This window comes from Hyla sarda, chromosome 3 (assembly GCF_029499605.1).
Source record: "Hyla sarda isolate aHylSar1 chromosome 3, aHylSar1.hap1, whole genome shotgun sequence".
NCBI lineage: Eukaryota > Metazoa > Chordata > Amphibia > Anura > Hylidae > Hyla > Hyla sarda.
The window spans coordinates 181,462,035-181,483,650 of record NC_079191.1 but is presented as its reverse complement, the minus strand read 5'-3'; the positions used below and the strand labels follow the sequence as shown (position 1 = coordinate 181,483,650).

General features: G+C 40.3%; 1 protein-coding gene across 2 annotated transcripts in view; it reads left to right on the top strand.

The window, feature by feature from the left end:
• TDRP (testis development related protein) overlaps positions 1-20,656 on the top strand; it is a 165,785-nt gene extending 145,129 nt beyond the window's left edge. For both annotated transcript variants that reach the window (XM_056565675.1, XM_056565674.1), the window contains exons 4-5: positions 11,832-11,935; positions 18,595-20,656. In XM_056565675.1, the coding sequence (XP_056421650.1) occupies positions 11,832-11,935; positions 18,595-18,940 (450 nt within the window). In that variant the 3' untranslated portion in view covers positions 18,941-20,656. The remainder of the gene's footprint in view (positions 1-11,831; positions 11,936-18,594) is intronic.
• Positions 20,657-21,616: the final 960 nt, after the last annotated feature.

The following is a 21,616-nucleotide window of genomic DNA, read 5'->3' as shown; positions in this document are numbered from 1 at the left end:
TAAAAACCCACGTTTGACTGCACAATCCCTCCAGGAAGATCTGGCAGACACTGGAGTTGTGGTACACTATTCCACTATAAAGAGATACGTGTACAAATATGGTCTTCATGGAAGAGTCATCAGAAGAAACCTCTTCTACGTCCTCACCATCAAAATCAGCTTTTGAACTTTGCAAATGAACATATAGACAAGCCTGATGCATTTTGGAAACAAGTTCTGTGGACCGATGAGGTTAAAATTGAACTTGTTGGCTGGAATGAGCAGTTTGGAGAAGGGGAACAGAATTTAATGAAAAGAACCTCTGTCCAACTGTTAAGCATGGGGGTGGATCAATCATGCTTTGGGGTTGTATTGCAGCCAGTGGCACATGGAACATCTCACGAGTAGAAGGAAATATGGATTCAATAAAATTTCAGCAAATTTTGAATGCTAACTTGATGCCATCTGTGAAAAAGCTGAAGTTAAAGAGAGGATCGCTTCTACAAATGGATAGTGATCCTAAACACACCTCGAAATCCACGGGGGATTACATCAAGAGGCGTAAACTAAAGGTTTTGCCATGGCGTTCATAATCTCCTGACCTCAACATAATTGAAAATCTATGGATAGACTTGCTATAAGCAAGTGGGCAACTTTTCCTCTGCACAAGTATTGATAAATCTCCCCCAATTTTCCACCATTAGGTAATCTATATTCCCCAGAGTAGTTGGGTAGTTTTTTCATTAGGTATGTCACTTAGTAGTCATGTAGTTCCTCCATTTTGTAGGTATGTCATCCAATAGGTATGCATGACCTCCACAGTGGTTGCACTGATCACTTATTAGCTGGGTATTAGGTAGTGCGCCCGCAAAATAAAGGCACATTCTTAGGAAGGCTAACCACCCTAGTAGACAGTAGGTCCTAAGGTATCCGCTCCCTGTAGGCAGCCATGTCCTTAGAGATCCACCCCCCAGTAGGCCGGTATGCTTTTAGGTATTCTACTCAACATTCCCCCTCCTCAATTAGAAGGCAACGCTCGCTGACAGAGGTCTGTGACAGCTGTCCTGGACTGCCCATTAGTGAGCCAGTGGAAAGCAGATTATAATGGCGGCAAATTGCTTTCCAGCCCTTGGTCACCCTTAAGGACAGAGCCCTAGGTGGTAGCCCTTTTTGCCCTCCCATAGTCCACCCCTGTTTCTGTTGTTCTGACACAGAGCTTCCGCTCTCTCCCTGTCAAATAGATAGAGAATGAGGATGGCTGAGCTAATGATCTTAGCTGACAGCCAGGTCTTAATCACATAACTGACATACTGGGAGGTAGAGAAAGCTGTCAAACTATACATCATTTGTTACTTTTATTTTATTTACAAAGCAATGGTGCAGATTTAACAAAACTTGTGCAAAGGATCAGCTGTTCAGTTGTCCACAGCAACCAATAAGATTTCTGTTTCATTCTTAAAAAGATCTCAGCAACCAATCAGATTCAAGATCTTATTTTACAATCGACAATTGTGCCTCTGTTCCTCTGCACATGGTTTATAAATTATAACCATTATATGGTTCTACTGTGTTCTGCAGCACTTCAGCAACAGCAGCATGGTAATTGGAAAGTAATACAGCTACAAAACCACAAAGAAATTTAAACAAAGGAGAGGTCACTGCCCCTATTTTTATATTTATTCTAGATCTATTGGGGGAGATTTATCAAAACCTGAGGAAAAGTTGCCCAGTTTCAACCAATCAGATTGCTTCTTTGATTTCTAACTAGGCCTCTGCAAAATGAAAGAAGCAAGCTGATTGGTTGCTATGGGCAACTGGGTAACTTTTTCTCTGGACAGGTTTTGATAAGTCTCCCTATTGTTCATACAAATTAAAGCCATCCCTAAAAGATATACAACTTAAAGGGATACTCCGTCACGTCCCCTCCCATAGACTTGCATAGCGGGGGTGACGTCACACGGGGGCGGAGTCGTGACGTCACAATACTCCTGCCCCGTGGTCGCCACCCGGCTGTTTGTGAGATGGCACCGTGGCGTACAGCTTAAACAGGTGGGTGGCAAATACAAGATTTCGGGGGTCCCCCGCTGTGAGACATCTGATCTCCTATCCTTTGGATAGGGGATAAGGTGTCTCAGGACCGGAGTACCCCTTTTAACCTTGTGGTAGTACCCAAAGCACAGACAGTTGTCGACTATGTAGATTAGCATAATCCCTTGGTTCCTTTTTTTCCGTTTTCTCTTACGCTGTGATTTTTACATTGGATTGCAAGGTTTTTCCTTTAATGCAGCTTAATAATAATATTTATATGAATTGAGATTTATTTTTACAAGCTTCTGGAAGGAACTTATCTCTGGAATTTGTAGTCAAGCAACTTTAAAGGAGCCTAATCACCATAGTTCCATGTGCATCCGCAGCTCCCCTGTCTGTTTGTCTTTTCTTTTTGCAGTGGTTCCAAATTTTAAGTGGCCATTAATGACAATGCCAATGTAAACACTTTGGGTGTTATTCTCTATAATAAGCGCTCAGTGAATTTTTTTCTTTGTCAAGTTGCCAAATTCTGCAACTATTTTTATGCAGTTTATTTACGTAGCCGCAGATAAAAACACTATCACTACACATTTGTACTTCCGGAGACAACTACTCGCAAGAAAGTTGCTGTTGATGGAACTTTTATTTGTACAATATATTAAAAATAGAAAAATAGAAAACCTCAAGGATCCAGATTGAGATAAAGCAAGGTGTAAGTTAGCAAAATGTTGAATATCGAAATAAAGAATTGAAGAAACTGAAATAAAAATGAAGTTAACTGATCCCATTCATTTCTATGGGTGATTTTTTGGTTATCCTAATGAAACAAAAATACCAGGCATGCACAAATTTTTTTTCCAGCAGAAATAATGGAAATTCTAACATGTTAGTAATTTAAAGGAGATGTCCAGCCAAAAGTGGTAAAAATAAAAACTTAAATAAGATAAGAAAATCCAGCTCAGTAAGGCAAAAGACTACATACGTCCATTGCCCACTTTCGTTGTATGAAGTGCGCTCAGGAGCTGAGCGCGCTTCAAACCCGGTGGGTCCTGGTTGCTATCAGCAACCAGGACCTGTGGCTAATTCCGGACATCATCGATCAGGCTGATGTCCGGTATTAACCCTTTAGATGTCTCGATCAAAGCTGAAATCTTTTGAAATCGGGGAAAAAGGTAATCCTGGCTAGCTCAGCGGGCTGTTCGGGACCGCATCGGTAAAATCGCAGCATTTCGAACAGTTGGAAGGACCATGGGAGGGTCCTTACCTGCCTCCTCGCTGTCTGATCTGAAAAATAGTGTAAAAAAAAAAGTTTAAAAAAAAATTTATGTGTCAGCAGAAAGCACTATGGTCGGACTGAAAAGAACAATTCAACTTCCCGTGGAGCATACAGCAGCTGGTAAGTACTGGAAGGATTACGATTTTTTAATAGTAAAGTAATTTACAAATCTGTTTAACTTTCTTTAACCACCGATTAGTGCTGGGCGGTATGACCTAAAATTAATATCACGGTATTTTTTTGAATTATGGCGGTATCACGGTATTACCGCTCTCCTACACCCCCCAACCCCCCCCCCCCCCCCCCGTGTTAGCTACACATGTCTTCCCCGACTCTCCCGCACTCACCCCGCCTCCTCACGGGTCTCACCGGCTGATGTCGGCTGGCAGCTGCTTTTCATGGAGGGAGGGAGAATTCTAGTATACCGCCGGGGAAGGAGCGCGTTACACGGAGAGGGGCGCCGGTTACAGGATTCTCCGCTCATCACGCACAGAGTAACAAGCGTGTGCCCAGCTTCCTGTCATGCCCGTACACTCTGGAAACTGCCTCTATGGTTCTTGAGGACTATCAATACTCCAGAACTATAGATATAGTTTCAAGAGTGTACGGGCATGACTGGAAGCCGGGCACATGCTTGTTACTTGCTACGGACCCCTGCTCATGGTTCTGGGAAGGTGAGGGCTCTGCTGGCTGGGCTCTATAATTCGGAGGGTGGGGGAGGGGCCCGACCGGTATAGCGGTATGGGCAAACAACCATACCATGGGGGGGGGAAAAAACGGTATCCGATATGAACTGGTATACCGCCCAGCCCTTCAACAGATTTGAAAAAAATAATAATAATCTTTTCCACCGGAGTACCCGTTTAATGGACTATCCGACTATCTGGTCCCAGAGAACAATGTAAAGGTAGCTTTAGTGTGCCTGCATTGCTGTGGGCCTAAAAAGGGATAGATTTATTTCCATCAGTCCTGTAACATTGAATGCTTCTCTAGTCACACAGGGTGATGGGTGATAAATGCTAATAGTCGCAGCCCCTTTAAGTTTCTCCTGTAATTACAATATGGACAAAAACCTCAGAGATAAATTGCATAACAGACTACTGGTGCCCTCTGGCTAATGAAATTGCCACCAACAAACAGGTATTCTCCCTTACAAACATTACTTAATAACCTGGATGCGGATGAATATGCCACATTTTTTTTTTATTTCAGTTTACCTCAAACAAGAATAATAATAAAAAAAAAAAATGCCTTAGAACATTGGAATCACAGCAGAGTCCCATAAGTCTGAGGATGCAGTGTTAATTGAAGTTGTATAAAGGAATGTTATGGTCTTGTGCATGAAATCTTATGCAGACTGTTATAAGACAAGTAGTACAAACATGTGCACAACAGAGACTACAAGGTCCCCACTGTCCACTTAGAATAGAAATACTGAACTGACTCTCCAAGTTCGGAGTTGAATACGAGCTGTAAAGTAGTGATCACTGTACTGAACATTCATTACTAGCTACCGAATAGCATTGCTCTAAAAACAGGCTAAATGCTAGCATCAATAACTAGCGCCAATCTTAATAATTTGTGTTCGTTTGCTAAGCCTGCACAAGGCTTACTCCTACATCCGGGTTGCTGGATCGTTTATGTGGCCCAAAAACTACACTGGAGATGATACCTTCATTTGGCCCAAGATTTAGTCGCTATTATGGAGATTTATCAAAACCTGTGCAGACAAAAAGTTTCTGAGTTGCCCATAGCAACCAATCAGATCGCTTCTTTCATTTTTCAGAGGCCTTTTCAAAAATGAAAGAAGCGATCCGATTTGTTGATATGGGCAACTGGTTAACTTTTCCTCTGCACTCAGTCTTTTTATCTTACAGATTAATCTGGGATAACCGTAAATAGAATAGAAAGGTGCATATCAAATGAATAGATTCATGGAACACTAGCATGACAGCATGTTTTCATGGCTTTGACAGCGAGGCCCAATAAAATAGCTCTATATATGCAGGCAAACCTAGTTATTAGGTTCATTACCTCATCCCACCGTCCTATCAGGACACAGGGGTGTCCAAGGCAACTTAAAGCAGCTCCCCACTAGCTAAGGAGTGGTAAAGGAAAAGTAGGATTGTATGGTTTGAGTTGGAGTAGTGTCCCTGCTGAAGCATTGCTAAGAGGTGCACATGCATATGCTGCAGATAGCCATGTATTGGAAGGCTAAATAGAAGTGTAGAGGCGGAGTGGAAAGCATCCAGCATTTAACAGCTAGAGTTCTGGCACTCTCACATACAGGCTGTTCTGTCAGTTCAGGTCATCAGACCCGTGGTTGAGCTGAGAGCAGTTATACAGACATATAAATGCATCTGTATTACGCCAGTGTGAAAACAGCCTTAGCATAGAGTTCAGTCTGTTTAAATAAGCATGCAGTATGCAGTGACTTCCACGTAACAGTGGGTACAGGATGGTAAAGTTGCAAGGTGAAAACAAAGTTTAATTAAGAAAAAAAGTCTTTCACTATGGTAAAAAAAAAAAAAAAAGATGAACAGTTTTTACATTAAAAGCGCAGATTACATTTTTTTATTATGTTAAAGGGCTATATAAGGTTAAAGTGGCAACTTGTTTGTTTTTTTTTTTTTTTTTAAAGATGCCAGATGCAAGGGGGCACAAAATGAGGTTAGTTTTGGGAAGTTCAAAAGCAACGTTATATTACTAAAAGAGTAGTAGATGCTGTTTACTGTAGGTGCAAAATCTCAAGTGACTTTTAGCTCCCCACATCCCTGCTTGCAGTTCATTTGCTGCACTTTTTGTGTGCCTGTCCCTACTGCATATTCTTAATGCCTTACTTTTTCTAGAACTGGCCAGAGCAGGTTAAAAACATGGGATTTGATTACCTACAATGTGCAGTGTGGCAAAACACAGGTCTGTTATGGTCCCACTAGCGTCATGCCAGGCTAAATTGCCAGATCGTGGGGTCAAAAAAATAAAAACAAAAAAAAAAATACAAACACTGAGCCTGCGCAAAGTTGGAGACAATTGGCTGAATTTTATCATGATCACATACCTGCATTACCCCATAATCTCATGTATGGCAGCTAAGATTTCTTAAGGTCACCTCTAAGCAACACAGCAATACCTGCTTACCTGCAGTTTCACAGTTACAATATGAAAACACAGACTTTTCTAATAACTCTGTTAAAGTGTCTGACCTTACATACCTTTTTATTGCATTATATATGTTTTGATAAATGAAACCTATTTTCAGTTCCTTTGGATAGAAAAAATGTAGTGCTGTTTGTCTTCTGCATCTGGCATGTCTTGAAGTATAATACCAGCTGGTAAATGCCCTTCCATGCTCGTTCCATCAGACAAGCACTTTGATGGCTCAGCTGGGTGCCCCTGTCTCCTTTTTTTGAGAGTTTTCTAGGCTTATAACCACTTAAATTACCATTCAGGAGAGCAAAGAGACTAACTGCAAAGTGATCTGACAGAAGGGGAACTGGAGGGAACCTAAGAGTTTGTATTGTAGGACATGACAAAAGACGAACAGTCCAAAACTGGTTATGAAAACCAATTGTAAATAGGTTTTATTTAATAAAATACATGCATGCATCAAAAATACAAAGCCTACAAAGCCTTTATATCAAGTTGATCTGCATCAACTAAGTTAATTACCTAAATAACAAAGGATCAAAGTAACTTGACCCCGTGCATCCCTTTTGACGTCATTGTTTCCTAAAGACATGTTGAGCAGTAATTATAGAGTTCTTGTCTGCATAAATTTTCCCCATTCTTCTTTGAAACGCTGTTCAAGCTCTGTGTGAACGGCTATTTTCAGTCCCAGCCACACGTAATTTAAGGTCTGAACTTCAACTTGCCTCTCAAGAATATAAATATTGTTGTTTTTAAGCCATTCTCATGGGGCTTCCTTTTTTCATGATTGCTTACTGTTCTCAGCAAAATCATGCATATGTTATGTATGCCATAAAATGCGTATAAATATTACTGCAGACATGTCAAAAGTTTTGGTCTGGGTCTCAGTGCCGAGACCCCCACCGATCTCTAGGTGTAGCCAGCAGAAGCATGCGGCAGTGTGCTTCTCTCTCTGGCTCGCCTCTGTCTCTCATTGCTGACACAGTTGCACACTTCTTCTGGCTATATCTAGTGATCTCTGCTGAGACCCCAACTGATCAAAATTTTTTACATGTCTGTGTGATTTTGAAAAAAAAAAAATATATATATATACATACACACTGTGTATTATAAATGACAGTAACTTAAAAGAAACATGTCATCAGTGTCACCCACATTAACGAGCCGGTACAGGCTTATAGTGTGGATGACACTGATTACAACGGACTTGACCGTTTTTAATCACCTGTTCTCGAAAATGTCAGTATGCAAATAAGGTGGCTCTGTCCACTAGTCGGCCTGTATTTTTTAGGTTAACACCTTTTTCATGCATATTCATGTTCCTCCTCTTGCGCGCAGAGAGATCTCAAATACTGTTGGCTTGCAGTGACTATGACGCTTGTGCCACAAAGCCACAGCCATCTTTGCAGCACATGCGCGATTGTTACTGTGAGCCCACAGTCTGTAAGATCTCTCTGCTTGCGAGAGATCTCACAAGGGAGAAACATTAGTATGTATAAGAAGGGCATTGCCTGGAAGATTCCACCTCATTTGCATATTTAGGTTTTATTTATTATTTGGGCACAGTATAGAAATTAATTACACAAAAACCCAGGGCACATGGTCCAGGGCACAAGATCCCTATATGGGAAACTCCCCTAAAAATTAACTTTTATTGTCATATATATAAAACTGTATTACAAGTGACAAACAATTGTTAAATCCATGATGCCATAGGCTCCAGATGTAACAATTGAATGGGATGACCCAACAGTTTGATGTATAAGGAACTGCAGTTTCCCTTTATAACCTTTCTATACCATGACAGAGTTTAAAAACAATGAAATTTGCCTCCCTCTTCTAGTTTCGGCTAGTGTTTGCCTATTTCTTCTCCTGAGAACTGTGCTAAAGTACCGAAACTAGTAGAGGGAGGCAAATTTCATTGTTTTTAAACACTGTCATGGTATTCCAGTTATAAAGGGAAACTGCAGTTTCCTATACATCAAATTGTTGGGTCATCCCAATCAATTGTTACATCTGGAGCCTATGACATCATGGCTTTAACAATTGTTTGTCACTTGTAGTTCAATTTTATATATAGGACAATAAAAGTAAAATTTTAGGGGAGTTTTCTGTATTGGGATCTTGTGCCCAGGGCCATGTGCTAGTGCTGGGCGGCATGACCTAAAATTAATATCACGGTATTTCTTTGAATTATGGCGGTATCACGGTATTACCACTCTCCTACAACCCCCCCCCCCCCCCACCGTAGTTAGCTACACATGTCATCCCCGACTCCCCCGCCTCCTCACAGGTCTCACTGGCTGATGTTGGCCGGCAGCTGCTTTTCATGGAGGGAAGGAGAATTCTAGTATACCGCCAGGGAGGGAGCGCGTTACACGGAGAGGGGCGCTGGTTACAGGATTCTCCGCTCATCACGCACCGAGTAACAAGCGTGTGCCCGGGTTCCTGTCATGCCCGTACACTCTGGAAACTGCCTCTATGGTTCTGGAGGACTGTCAATACTCCAGAACCATAGATATAATTTCCAGAGTGTACGGGCATGACTGGATGCCGGGCACACGCTTGTTACTTGCTACGGACCCCCTGCTCATGGTCCGGGAAAGGTGAGGGCTCTGCTGGCTGGGCTCTATAATTAATTCGGAGGGTGGGGGAAACAAAAACGGTATCCAATATGAACCGGTATACCGCCCAGCCCTACCATGGGCCCTGGGTTTTTGTCTAATTAGTTATAAGGTGGTCCCTGACTCCCTTGGGGAGATTTGTGGCAGAAATTAAGGCACAGAAACCATATAGAGACACTTGTAATCTGTGTCACCTATACTATAAGCCTGGACCAGCAGGTTAGTGCAGGTGGCGCTGATGATACATTATGCGGTGCATGACAGTGATATGTTTTACAGAAAGATTGCACTGTAATATATCAGTGAACAAATGATTGCATAGTCAAGTCCCCTAGCGGGACTGGGAGTAAACTATAAAACAAGTTGAATAAATATTCTAAAATAAGTTTGTCACCTCTCTGGTGTCTTCCTGCGCAGAAGTACTAAGGAACTTCACACACATTATGCATGTGATAATACAGCCAGTGACTTGGTTCAGAAGTCTCTTTCAGCATGTACCACACATGACGGCTGAGCGTTGGATCGTATTGGCTGAAAATTTAAAGGTAGCCATACACTTTTGAAAATTGCCGGCTGAAAGTTTGTCTGGCCAATAATTATCAATCCCAACCAATAAATCTGCAGCATGGTCAAACGTCCATCTGTTCTCTGTGTGGAGTACAGTGGTAAGCCCCAACCAGACAGCTCTGGTGCCAGCTAATCCCTCCCAGAACATTAGGGTTGGGTCAACCTTTTCTCCACCATCAACATTTGTCAGGAGGGGAGGGGGAATCTGCTATATGCCTTAGTCATCCAAACTCCCAGAGTTTGGCAGGTTTGTATGCGTGCCTTAAAACATACATGTTGAACATCTGCCTTCAGGGAAGAATTAGTACCTCGACTGAAAAGTCCAACAGCGCTACTAAAAGCTGTAAATCACTTTCTGTGAATACCATGTGATATTACTGTAAAGTGTGAATGTGAAATTAGAGTACACCACACCACAAGTCGACATTGCCTTGGGCATTGTAAGATGGATAAGGTTTTACCTAATGAGGATCCAGGAAAGACCATAGTAAGCTAAAATGTTTAACCTGAGGCCATTTTAACCTTTATATTGTAATACTGCATAAATATTAGGAATCCTGTGCAAGAAAGCATTAAACGCCTTTAAGTGTCATTTATGTTAGTAGTCTCTATTTTGTATTGTAGCATACAACAAAAGGTTATTTATGATTGTATAAGCAATGTGAGGTGAATTCCTGGAAAGAGATCTGGCCATTTTCATCCCTCCTTGTCCTCTTCTCTTTCCTGCCTATTGTGGGTGCTGTTTTTCACAGCATGTTATAATCAGACTCTTGGCAAGAGATGTAGAGGCATGCATTTTCTCAGTATGAGTGAGCACAGGAGAGGTGTACTCCATAGAGGTAAAGTATTGTCAATCTTCCGCTGCTTTCAGGAAGTAAAGGAAGGAAGTATCCCAAGCCCACATATAACAAAGGGAGAAGTACTGTAAAGGCAGACAGGCCGTAACTGACAGAAAAAAAAACATGCAATCATTAAAATCCTCAAGGGTATGCTTCTGTAATATGTATCTGCTAGCTCCCGACTTTACGTTTAAGGTGTGTGAATAACAAGGGCAAATATACACACACAACCTTTTCATCTGTCATCGATCAGTTATGATGTAGCATCAAGTAGAGCAAGCCCTCAGTTCTCAGTTCTGTCTTAAGATTCAGTGCTATGTTTGTTACTTTTTTTATACAGTGAAATATTTAACTGTGATAAGTGTCAAAAAAGCACATGTTAACCCATCCTAAGGCCAGTTTCACACATCTGTAATATGGGCTTCTATGGTGACCAATCCTGATTCTGTTAGACAGCATTCTCTACTTTATTTTACTACTAAACAAAACAAAAAAGGTGCTTACAGCAGTGTTCAGTTTCCCCAAAATGTTGATATAATGCTGGGTCTGTACAGGGAAAAAAATGACCCTTAGCTACCTCTGGTCCCACTGCAACTCTTGTTCAACTACATCTGTTCCCCTGCTACTTTTGTCTTCTGTTTCCGAGACGATAGGTCAGAGCAGGACCTTCCCGGTCAGCCAATTACTGGCCACATTTGTGTTCATTCTTAGCCAGTGATTAACTGCTCCAGCAGGTCCTGCACAGACTTTCCATCTTATTTTCTCTACAGCCCCAGCCTTGTATCACATTGTTGTGGACACTGAAATACCCCCTTTAAATTTGGGGACACAGAAAATTCAGCCCTTTAGAGTTTCGGGAAACATCCGTAGATTTAATTATTAAGTAGAACAATTCTATTCTAATTATTTCAAGCACACCTGCTTGACTACTCCGCATACACCATAGGGGATCAGATCCTAAAAGTTTAACAAAACATTCTTAAGACCTGATTTGGCTTTCATATTGATAATCCCTAACATACCGTATATGAACAAATGAACCTTTATTTGCTACTGTCTTTATAAGTAGAGGTTTCTTTTCAGATTTCTTATTCTGTATTGTTCATATAGCTGGGCAAACTTTTAAAATTCTTCAAGGCTGTTATTGTTATTTGAAAACTGTTTCTCCAGGAGGCTATAAAACTTTCAGTGTTCCAAGCCCTGAAATAAAACCCCTCAGTGTTCGACTGTGTGTTGATTCTGGAAATGAGTTGTCTGTAGGATTCATGTTTACTATGTAAATGAAATGGAGCCACATGGAACCACCTACTGCCTGTATATTTACTTGAATGTCCAGATCATATGAATAAGTGTTTTGTCATTCTATTCCAGGTCCAGGGTGCTAGCTTTCGAGGCTGGAAGGATGTGACGTCCATATTTAACAAAGATGATGAACAGCAACTGCTGAAAGGATCAAAGTCTCCAAAGTCAAAAGTGTAAGAATTAATGATCAAAGAAAGCAAATTGTGCTACCAGACTAAAAGTGCTGTGTGAGATACATGCATTCATATAGCATTGAAAATCCCTTGTTCTACCCCAGGTATAACATGAAACATTACTTGTCTTTTTCCTTATATATTGCCTGCAGTTGTACCAAGGCACCTCTATCAGATTGGCTTAAAACATGCCTTAAAATGGTTTATTTAGAATTCCGTTGGTAATCAATCTGTTCATATAGCAAAAAATGTAAACATAAATTTATTTCATATGCACCAACTTGTATCCAGGTCACCCTCTTTGTCCTGCTGCGTCACGGATGGTGCAGGGCAGCACCCACATCAACCTTGGAAGAATCGCAATAGTCCAGTGCAGAATCATGCAGAAACAAGACTTTGTTTAAAATCCAGCATCTGGAAACATGTGACATGTTTCTGGTGGGGTATATACAACCTTAATCATGTGATATCCCACACCTGCAATGCATCTTTCATGATGCTGTATTTTAAACAAAGTATTGCTTTTGCACAACTCTGCACTGGGAAATTCAGATTCTTCCATACATTTATTTCATAGCTAAATTTAACAGTTGATAAAACTGGTTCATATTGTGCTTATTCCTGCTAGCTAGGAACAATTTACTTGTGCCATAAATGTAATCGCTGTCACAGCACTCAAGACATTGTTCACATTTCATTTTTGTCTCTGTTTAGTGTATACTGCAGCAATAGTTTCTGACATCTCTAACGACAGTATGCATTAAACAGATGACTTGTTGGAAAATACAGAACCAGAATCTTTATGTATAGATTAGCTTTATTATCAAACAATATTAGACTAAGTGTTGCCATCATGCTGTGACTAGATAACACCACCATACAGACACTTTATATTACCACATTACATTGGCTAGATAATACCACTGTACCGTGACTTAAAGAGGTACTCCGACGCTTAGACATCTTATCCCCTATCCAAAGGATAGGGGATAAGATGCCTGATTGCGGGGGTCCCGCCGCTGGGGACCCCCGTGATCTTGCACACAGCACCCCAGTTAAAATCAGTCCCCGGAGCATGTTTGCTCCGGGTCTGATTGCCAGCGACCACGGGGCCGGCGGAGTGTGACGAACATGCTCCGGGGACTGATTTTAACTTGGCTGCTGGGTGCAAGATCACGGGGGAACCCCCGCGATCAGGCATCTTATCCCCTATCCTTTGGATAGGGGATAAGATGTCTAAGCGCCGGAGTACCCCTTTAACACCTTCATACAGAGGCTGAATATTACCACCGTACCATGACTGAATAATACAACCATTCCTTGATAGAATAACACCACCTTATGTATTATGTTGTTTAGTGCCCTTAGCGTGATTTTTCTGCAGGCTCCCCCAGACATGTACACATTAATATAAAATAATTAATTTATTATGCATATCTAAGCACAAGCTGCAATATTCTACCCACACAATAAATCAATTCAATCATAATGGAATGATACAATATTTATCCAACAGGGCCCAACCGTACACAAATCCCAGTAAGCACAACATAAAAATAAAATGAGAGTACAAAGCACAAAAACAGGGCCAATCAAATTGTAAATTTCATATCCTTACAAAAAGACAATAGAAAGTGATAAGGAGCTTTCAAATATTAGCGACACACAGGGCACAGACAATAAAACCATATAAATGATTTAGAAAATAGAGCTATACAGAGTGCAGGTACTTACAAATAGGGCATAAACAACAAATTCCTACATAGTACAGGTAACTGAGCCATACACAGCGTGGATAGTTGGGGCATACAGGGAGCAATTAATATAGCCATACAAAATGTAAATGAAAGAACTTAAAAACATACATCCATCTTAAAGGAGAAATTTGGCGCAAAAACTTCTACCTTCCCTTGTGCCAGGGCTGCAAAAAAACAAAAACTTTAACTCCCCTTCCTACGTTATAGCCAAACCCAAAACACCCCTACCCCCCCCCCCCCCCCCCCCCCCCGGCGCTGATATCAGCGTCCCAGTCCTCCGGCACTGCTCGGCTCCCTGCTTCTTAGACTCGGAACGTCACACTGCAATCAGTGTCTCACCGGATGCAGCGATGTCCTGTCTTGGCCAGTGATAGGCCGAGCACACTCATTTAAGGAGCTCGGGCACCGCCTTCTCTCTGCTGCCTGGGCTCCTTACATGACACTGTGCTCAGCCTATCACCAGCCGAGGAGGGACATCGCTGCAACCAGCGATACGCTGACTGCAGTGTGACATTCCGAGCCTAAGAAGCAGGGAAGCCGAGCAGCACTGAAGGACCGGGACGCCGATATTGGCGCAACGGGGAATGTAGGGAGGTGAGTTAAATTTTTTTCTTTTTTTTGCAGCCCGGGCACAGGGGAAGGTAAAAGTTTTGCGCCACATTTCTCCTTTAAGTAAAACACGTCAGTCATATTGACCGTTAATTATACAATTAAAATAAACTTTAAATGAGTTAGGCACGTATACACATAGCAGCCATGTGCTGATATTGTGCTTTTCCTTTAACAACCGTGTGGCAAAACCACATGTAGTTTTCCAGCTTATTGCTGTGGTTTTTTGATGCTGTTTTGTCTATGTGGCTTACATATGCTTTCAATGTACTTCACCTGTACAACCTGTGTGACGAACTTTTGGCTTTCCGGGTGCCACTAAACTGAAATCTATACCAGGTATGAGCTGGCATAGATTTCAACCATAATTTACACCCATTTCTGGTGTAAACTACAGTAAATCTGCTTGGCCATTATGGACTACTCCCCCTTCTGTTAAGTCTCATCAAAGTTGCAAATTTTTGTTCCAAATGGGGCATGTGTAAAAATGTGCAGCTTTTGTACACCAGCTTTCTATCATATAATAAGCCTTAATGAATGCCCCTCTGGCTGATTAATCAGGCATGCAGGGCCAGTTGTGTGTACGCATACTCAGTGGCCAGATAGAACCTATTGTCCAGATACTCAGAGGACTGTTCTTGCTCATTTATTAACACAACTGTTGACAGAAAAAAGCTCACTATCGGCACAGCTCAGATCAAGACTACCTGACACTTTATCTGCTTCCATTCAGGTGCAGATTTTCAGCAGAATAGTTTGTGCCCTAATGAAAAGTCAGGCCAGTGCACCAAAAAAAAAACCTCCCCCTTACACAAAGACTTAAAGGGGTTCTCCCTTGTTTATACTGTTTTTTGTTATTATGTTTGTGTTATGTGTGTATAAGTATGTGTTTTGTATGTGTGTTGTGATTATGTATATATGTATTTTCTTACCTTTTGTGAAGATCCGGAAGCTGGTCCCTTTTTCTTCCAGCGGCTTGCTGTGTACCTCGGCCTCCGCCATGTTGTGTTCGGTAAGTGGGATGTCGGGGGGTGTGTTCTTGCTTCTGTCCTTCCTATCTTCTGATGTCCGAGGCAAATCTTTTCTTCCTGTTTCTTCCGTGGCTCAGCGACGAATCTGCGGCCTCTTCCGGCGCATGCGCAGGAATTTTTTTTTTTACCAATAAAGTTTTTTTTGTCTAATTGACAAACTGTCTGCGCTTACGCTATTAGCGTAGACCTAACGTATGCTACGTTGTTAGCGTAGATCTAACGTACGCTACGCTGTTAGCGTAGCACTTGCGTACTCGCGCATGCGCAGACAGTTTGTCAATTAGACAAAAAAAACTTTATTGGTAAAAAAAAAAAAAAAACTACCTGCGCCGGAAGAGGCCGCAGATTCGTCGCTGAGCCACGGAAGAAACAGGAAGAAAATATTTGCCTCGGACGTCAGAAGATAGGAAGGACAGAAGCAAGAACACACCCCCCGACATCCCACTTACCGAACACAACATGACGGAGGCCGAAGTGCACAACAAGCCAGTGGAAGAAAAAGGGACCAGCTTCCGGATCTTAACAAAAGGTAAGAAAATACATAATCACAACACACATAAACACATACTTATACACACATAACACACAAACATAATAACAAAAAACAGTATAAACAAGGAAGAACCCCTTTAAAGGGGTACTCCAGTGAAAACCAAATGTTTTCGAATAAACTGGTGCCAGAAAGTTAAACAGATTTGTAAATGACTTCTATTTTAAAATCTTTAAGGGGTACTCCGGTGAAAAAGATTTTTTAATTTTTTAAATCAACTGGTGCCAGAAAGTTAAACAGATTTGTAAATTACTATAAACAAATCTTAATCTGCTGTATGCTCCAGAGAAAGTTGTGTAGTTCTTTTCTGTCTACACTGTCTGACCACAGTGCTCTCTGATGACACCTCTGTCCTTGTCAGGAACTGTCCAGAGCAGGATCAAATCCCCTTAGCAAACCTCTACTGCTCTGGATAGTTCCTGACATGGACAGAGGTGTCAGCAGAGAGCACTGTGGTCAGACAGAAAAGAAATTTAAAAAGAAATGAACTTCCTCTGTAGTATACAGCAGCTAAGTACTGGAAGGCTTAAGATTTTTAATTAGAAGTAATTTACAAAGCTGTTTAACTTTCTGGCGCCAGTTGATTTAAAAAAAAGGTTTTCCACCGGAGTACCCCTTTAAGCCTTCCAGTACTTATCAGCTGCTGTATGCTCCACAGAAAATGGTGTCGTTTTTTCCAGTCTCACCACAGTGCTCTCTGCTGACACCTCTGTCAGTGTCAGGAACTGTCCAGAGCAGGAGAGGTTTGCTCTGGGGATTTGCTTCTACTCAGGACAGTTCCTGACACAGAGAGGTGGCAGCAGAGAGCACTGTGGCGAGACTGGAAACTACACAACTTTCTCTGAAGCATACAGCAGCTAATAAGTACTGGAAGGATTAAGATTTTAAAACAGAAATAATTTACAAGTCTGTATAACTTTCTGGTACCAATTGATTTAAGAAAATGTTTATTTTATACTGGAGTACCCCTTTAAGCCATCTTACTGCAATGCATATGGCTCTGCCAGTATTCCAGCGAAAATAACCTTAGAAGTCCTTCCCTTCAGCTTGGCACCTACAAGCACTAGCTGTCTTGCCCTACCTGCACATTACCAGGACCTGTCCCCCTCACTACTAATTGGGCTGTTCTTCCAGATGAGGGAGATTAGTACCCACTGGGCTTGCAATTTTGCTTGGGAGCGCGGAGGCCTTACTTTCCTTGAGACCCTTTCCTATTCCTCTAACTGCATTAACCCAGCTACTTATTTGGTCCACCTGACCTATCCCCTCCCCTACACCCCCTACTCTCTCCTCTAACCTTCTGCAGCATACCTCTGTCCTCAGCACCATCTCTTTCCCACTGTAGCACTACATCTTACCTTACAACATAACTCTCCTCCCTCCCCTCCTATAGTGTCCCTTACCCTGTGTAATCCCAATCTTTCTGTTGACATCTCCTCTATCTTTCTTTGCGTTGCAGTAGCTTTCAGCAGTGTGTTCTGGTTGCTATTAATGACATGGAGAGGAAACCTGCTGTAAGGGCTCCTGACAGCTCTCTCAACAGATGCAGGTAGAGGGATATACAGGAGCTGTCAGTCAGTCTACTGTAGCCAGAAGTGAACTGCCTGTGCACCGTTCTTCAGAAAGACCCCCATTTTATTAGCAAATATGGGCAAGCCTAGTGATTAATGCAACCCAATGTATAGCAGCCATCACAAGCATTTGTTTCTCAAAGGTTATTATGGAAGCAAATTAACACATTTGACATAAAACCTGTTGACTCATAACTTATGCTTTAAAAGGTGGCTTGTGATGTACATTTTATCACACACAGACCATTATGGCTTCTGTTTACCTAATAAGTTTTAAAGGATCTGTAAGTAATGTAGTCTACTACATTAAACTAATGTGTACAGGCCCTATCCATGTAGCTCTAAAGACCTGTTTATCGTGTACATTGAGAGCTTTCTGATAAATGTAGGTAAAAAATATGACGTGAACAGGGTCTAAAATGGTTAATCCCTTCCCCTTGAGGCTAATTAAAAAAAATGTCCTCCTGGCCTTCTAAAAACCATAACTTTCTTATTTTTCCACCCCAAAGGGTTGCAAAGGCTTGTTTCTTAAGGGACTTATTTTCCCATAAAAATGTCATATATATATAATATATATGTGTGTGTGTGTGTGTATATATATATATATATATATATATATATATATATATATATATATGTGTGTGTGTATATATATGTGTATATATATATATATGTGTGTGTATATATATATGTATATATATATATATATATATGTGTGTGTGTGTGTATATATATATATATATATATATATATATATATATATATATATATATATATAAATAAAGAAAAACGTTATCCTTATAAAATAAACATGCTTCCACTCCTGTTCTGACCCCTATACATTTAATGGGGCTGTGTGAGGGATCATTTTTTTGTTCTATGGCCTATAGATTTTATAGGTACTGTTGATTAGGTCGGACTTTTTGATCTCTCTTGATTTTTATTGCTACTTTTATGATGTTTGTTTTGTTTTTTGTTCCAAGGTTACAATTAAACCAGTCCTTGTGAGATTGCTGAATGCTATTACAAATGTGTTTATATATATTGCCAAAGAGATACAATCTAGGGAAAGAAGGTTTGTATTTGTTTTCACAACCTTAGACACCTTTATAACCACCTTGTGTATTCTCATTATTTGTAGAGCTTCTGTGAAAACAAAAGATGAAGTTAAAACAGAGAAGAAATCTGGCTTTTGGGACAGTTTGGCGATTAAACAAAATGTTCAGCCTAAGAAAGCTGATGAGATTGAGGGCTGGGAACCCCCACATATTATGGTTGAAGACCCCCCATGCTTTGCAGAAGACCCTTTAGATGACAATCATTCTTGGCAAGGCTGGGAAGAAGAAGGCACAGGATCCTCTAAGTATACTAATTTGGCAAGTTCTGGAAACAGTTCTAGGTGGAGTATTAAGTCAGCTGGTAAATTAGTTAGTATTAGACGGCGGAGCAAAGGCAACCTCACTGAGAATTGGGAAGAGTTAGAATGACGTAGCTAGAAATTTCTCAATATGCAATATCTTTCCACAGATTTCATGTCATTTTATACCAAAATATCCTAAGTATTGTATACCTATGTACTTTTTGTATTTAAAGGAGTCCTTCGAAAATAAATTTGCACTGGTAATCTGTTTGTTTTTTTTAATATTAGAACATGTTCTAAAATGTCTGAAAAGAAACAAAAACCCACCTGTGAAAATGTTAGGGTGGCCTGGATTGTGCCTACATAACACTTGGGTAACTGCAATGAAAGTTGGTTTTACCAAAAACAGTAATTCCTTAGCGAATGTATACACTGGTTGGAACTTAGACTGCCTTATACTGTTACCAGTAAAGGGTATCTGCCTTGCACATTAAACTGTCAAGTGCCTGTATTTCACCTTGATAATGTATTTGTGATGCACAGCTTAATTTATTGATAAATTAATTTACGTTTTTGTTGCTTTTATGAGAGATTTCTTTTTTAATAAGAATGGCATTTTTGTGTTAGACTTGTGTTATGCATAGCATTTTATTACATCAGATTTTTCCAGCTAGTATAGTACATGACCATTTTATTATGCCTAGTTGTATAATATCTATATAGAGTTGCCCCTGTACACCAGGTTTTATACCATTGTGAAACTACTGGACCCAGCATGTTTTGCTATTAAGTAATATGTATTAGGGATCATTGGCTCTATTTTTTTTTTTTTTTTAAAGGAAACCTGACATATTTTTAATGCTTACCTGAACCTTGAATCATCAGACTGGTCCTTCTCTCTACCCCTCCAACCATATTCCCTGTTTGGTTATAAGGAGATATTTAACAATCAAGGCCGGTAGGGTAGGGAAAGGCTTCTAGGGACCGCACCATTGACTCATGACTTAGCATGATGTCATGACGGGTTAACTTTTAACTTAATCACCTATCACCTCTAAAAATCCCCTAAACTGCAGTAACCTATAAATAGTTAAAAATTACAGATTTGCAATTTGGAAAGCCCACTGTAAGCCTAGAAACTGAGCATGCTGATACCCAAAGAGGACTATTATGCCCAGCAACATAATGGAGAGGACTACTTAGACTCTTGTATTTGTGGGTTTATAGCAGAGGAATGCAAGTGAGTAGAAGGATAAAAAATTATTGATTCAGAATTGACGTCTTTTAAACAAATTTTCTGTGTAATTGTAGTTTAGGGTGGAGGTTTTGAAGTTACAGTGTCCCCTTAAGTACAGAAAAAAGGTTAGTCCTACTTTTCTCTGCTGGAATCTGCTAGAACTTAAAAATGTTGCTGTGAACAAACCCATAGAGCGTCAGATCTTAATGGGAGTTGTAGTCCTACAGCCTCCGTAGAATCACTGGCTTTTTACCTCTGCTGTAGACCAAAAAATTTATTTTTACTGTTATTTCTTAGAAGAAGAATTTTAAAAGGCTTTAGCATGTTAGATTCCTTTTGTTTAGATGATATTTTTGTATATAAAGGGAGTAAAATGTCTTTTTATTAAAGATTGTATTGTCCAGCTTGCCTGTTGTAGACATGCATGGTTAATGGCTAAAACTTTACCAAGGTGAAATAACTTAGACTGACAGCTTCAGTCGGTCTCTCCATGCAACGTAGCATCTGTTCTGTATGTTTATTGCATTGTTTTGTCAATGTCATTGTTAAAGTAACTGAAGAATGTTCTTTGTATTTTTTTCATCTTGAATAAAAACTTCAGTTGCACACACATATTTTAGTGGTGATTTACTTATCCAAGTGAATGATGAGAATGTGAACTTTTCAACGGTACAAATTATTTTGTCTAAAATGGGAACATGGTTATAATAAAAAAATAAAAAATAAAAAGATGTGTTATATATAGTTGTGCTCCAAAGCTTGAATACCTTTGTAGTGCCATTGTTAACCCCTTAAGGACCAGAGTGTTTTTTTGCACATGTGACCACTGTCACTTTAAGCATTAATAACTCTGGGATGCTTTTACTTATGAATTTGATTCAGAGATAGTTTTTTCGTGACATATTCTACTTTAACGTAGTGGTAAATTTTTGTCCATACTTGCATCATTTCTTGGTGAAAAATTCCAAAATTTCATGAAAAATTTGAAAATTTAGCATTTTTCTAACTTTGAAACTAGGGATCAACCGATCATCGGTTTGGCCGAAATTATCGGCCGATATTCACGATTTTGGACGTTATCGGTATCGGCAATTACCTTACCAATAATGCCCCGCCCCCCACACGGAATATCGGTATAAGTTATCGGCTATCGGCCTTAACCTCCACAGATTATCAGTATCGGCCCTAAAAAATCGATATTGGTTGATTCCTATTTGAAAGAGATACCAAATAAATTATATTTTGATTCACATATACAATATGTCTACTTTATGTTTGCATCATAAAGGTGACATATTTTTACTTTTGGAAGATATCAGAGGGCTTCAAAGTTCAGCAGCAATTTTCCAATTTTTCTAAAAATTTTCAAAATCAGAATTTTTCAGGAACCAGTTCAGTTTTGAAGTGGACTTTCATATTAGAAATACCCCATAAATTACCCCATTATAAAAACTGCACCCCTCAAAGTATTCAAAATGACTTTCAGTAAGTGTGTTTAACCCTTTTAGGTGTTTCACAGGAATTTGAATTTTTACAAGGGGTAAAAGGAGAGAAATCCCCCAAAAT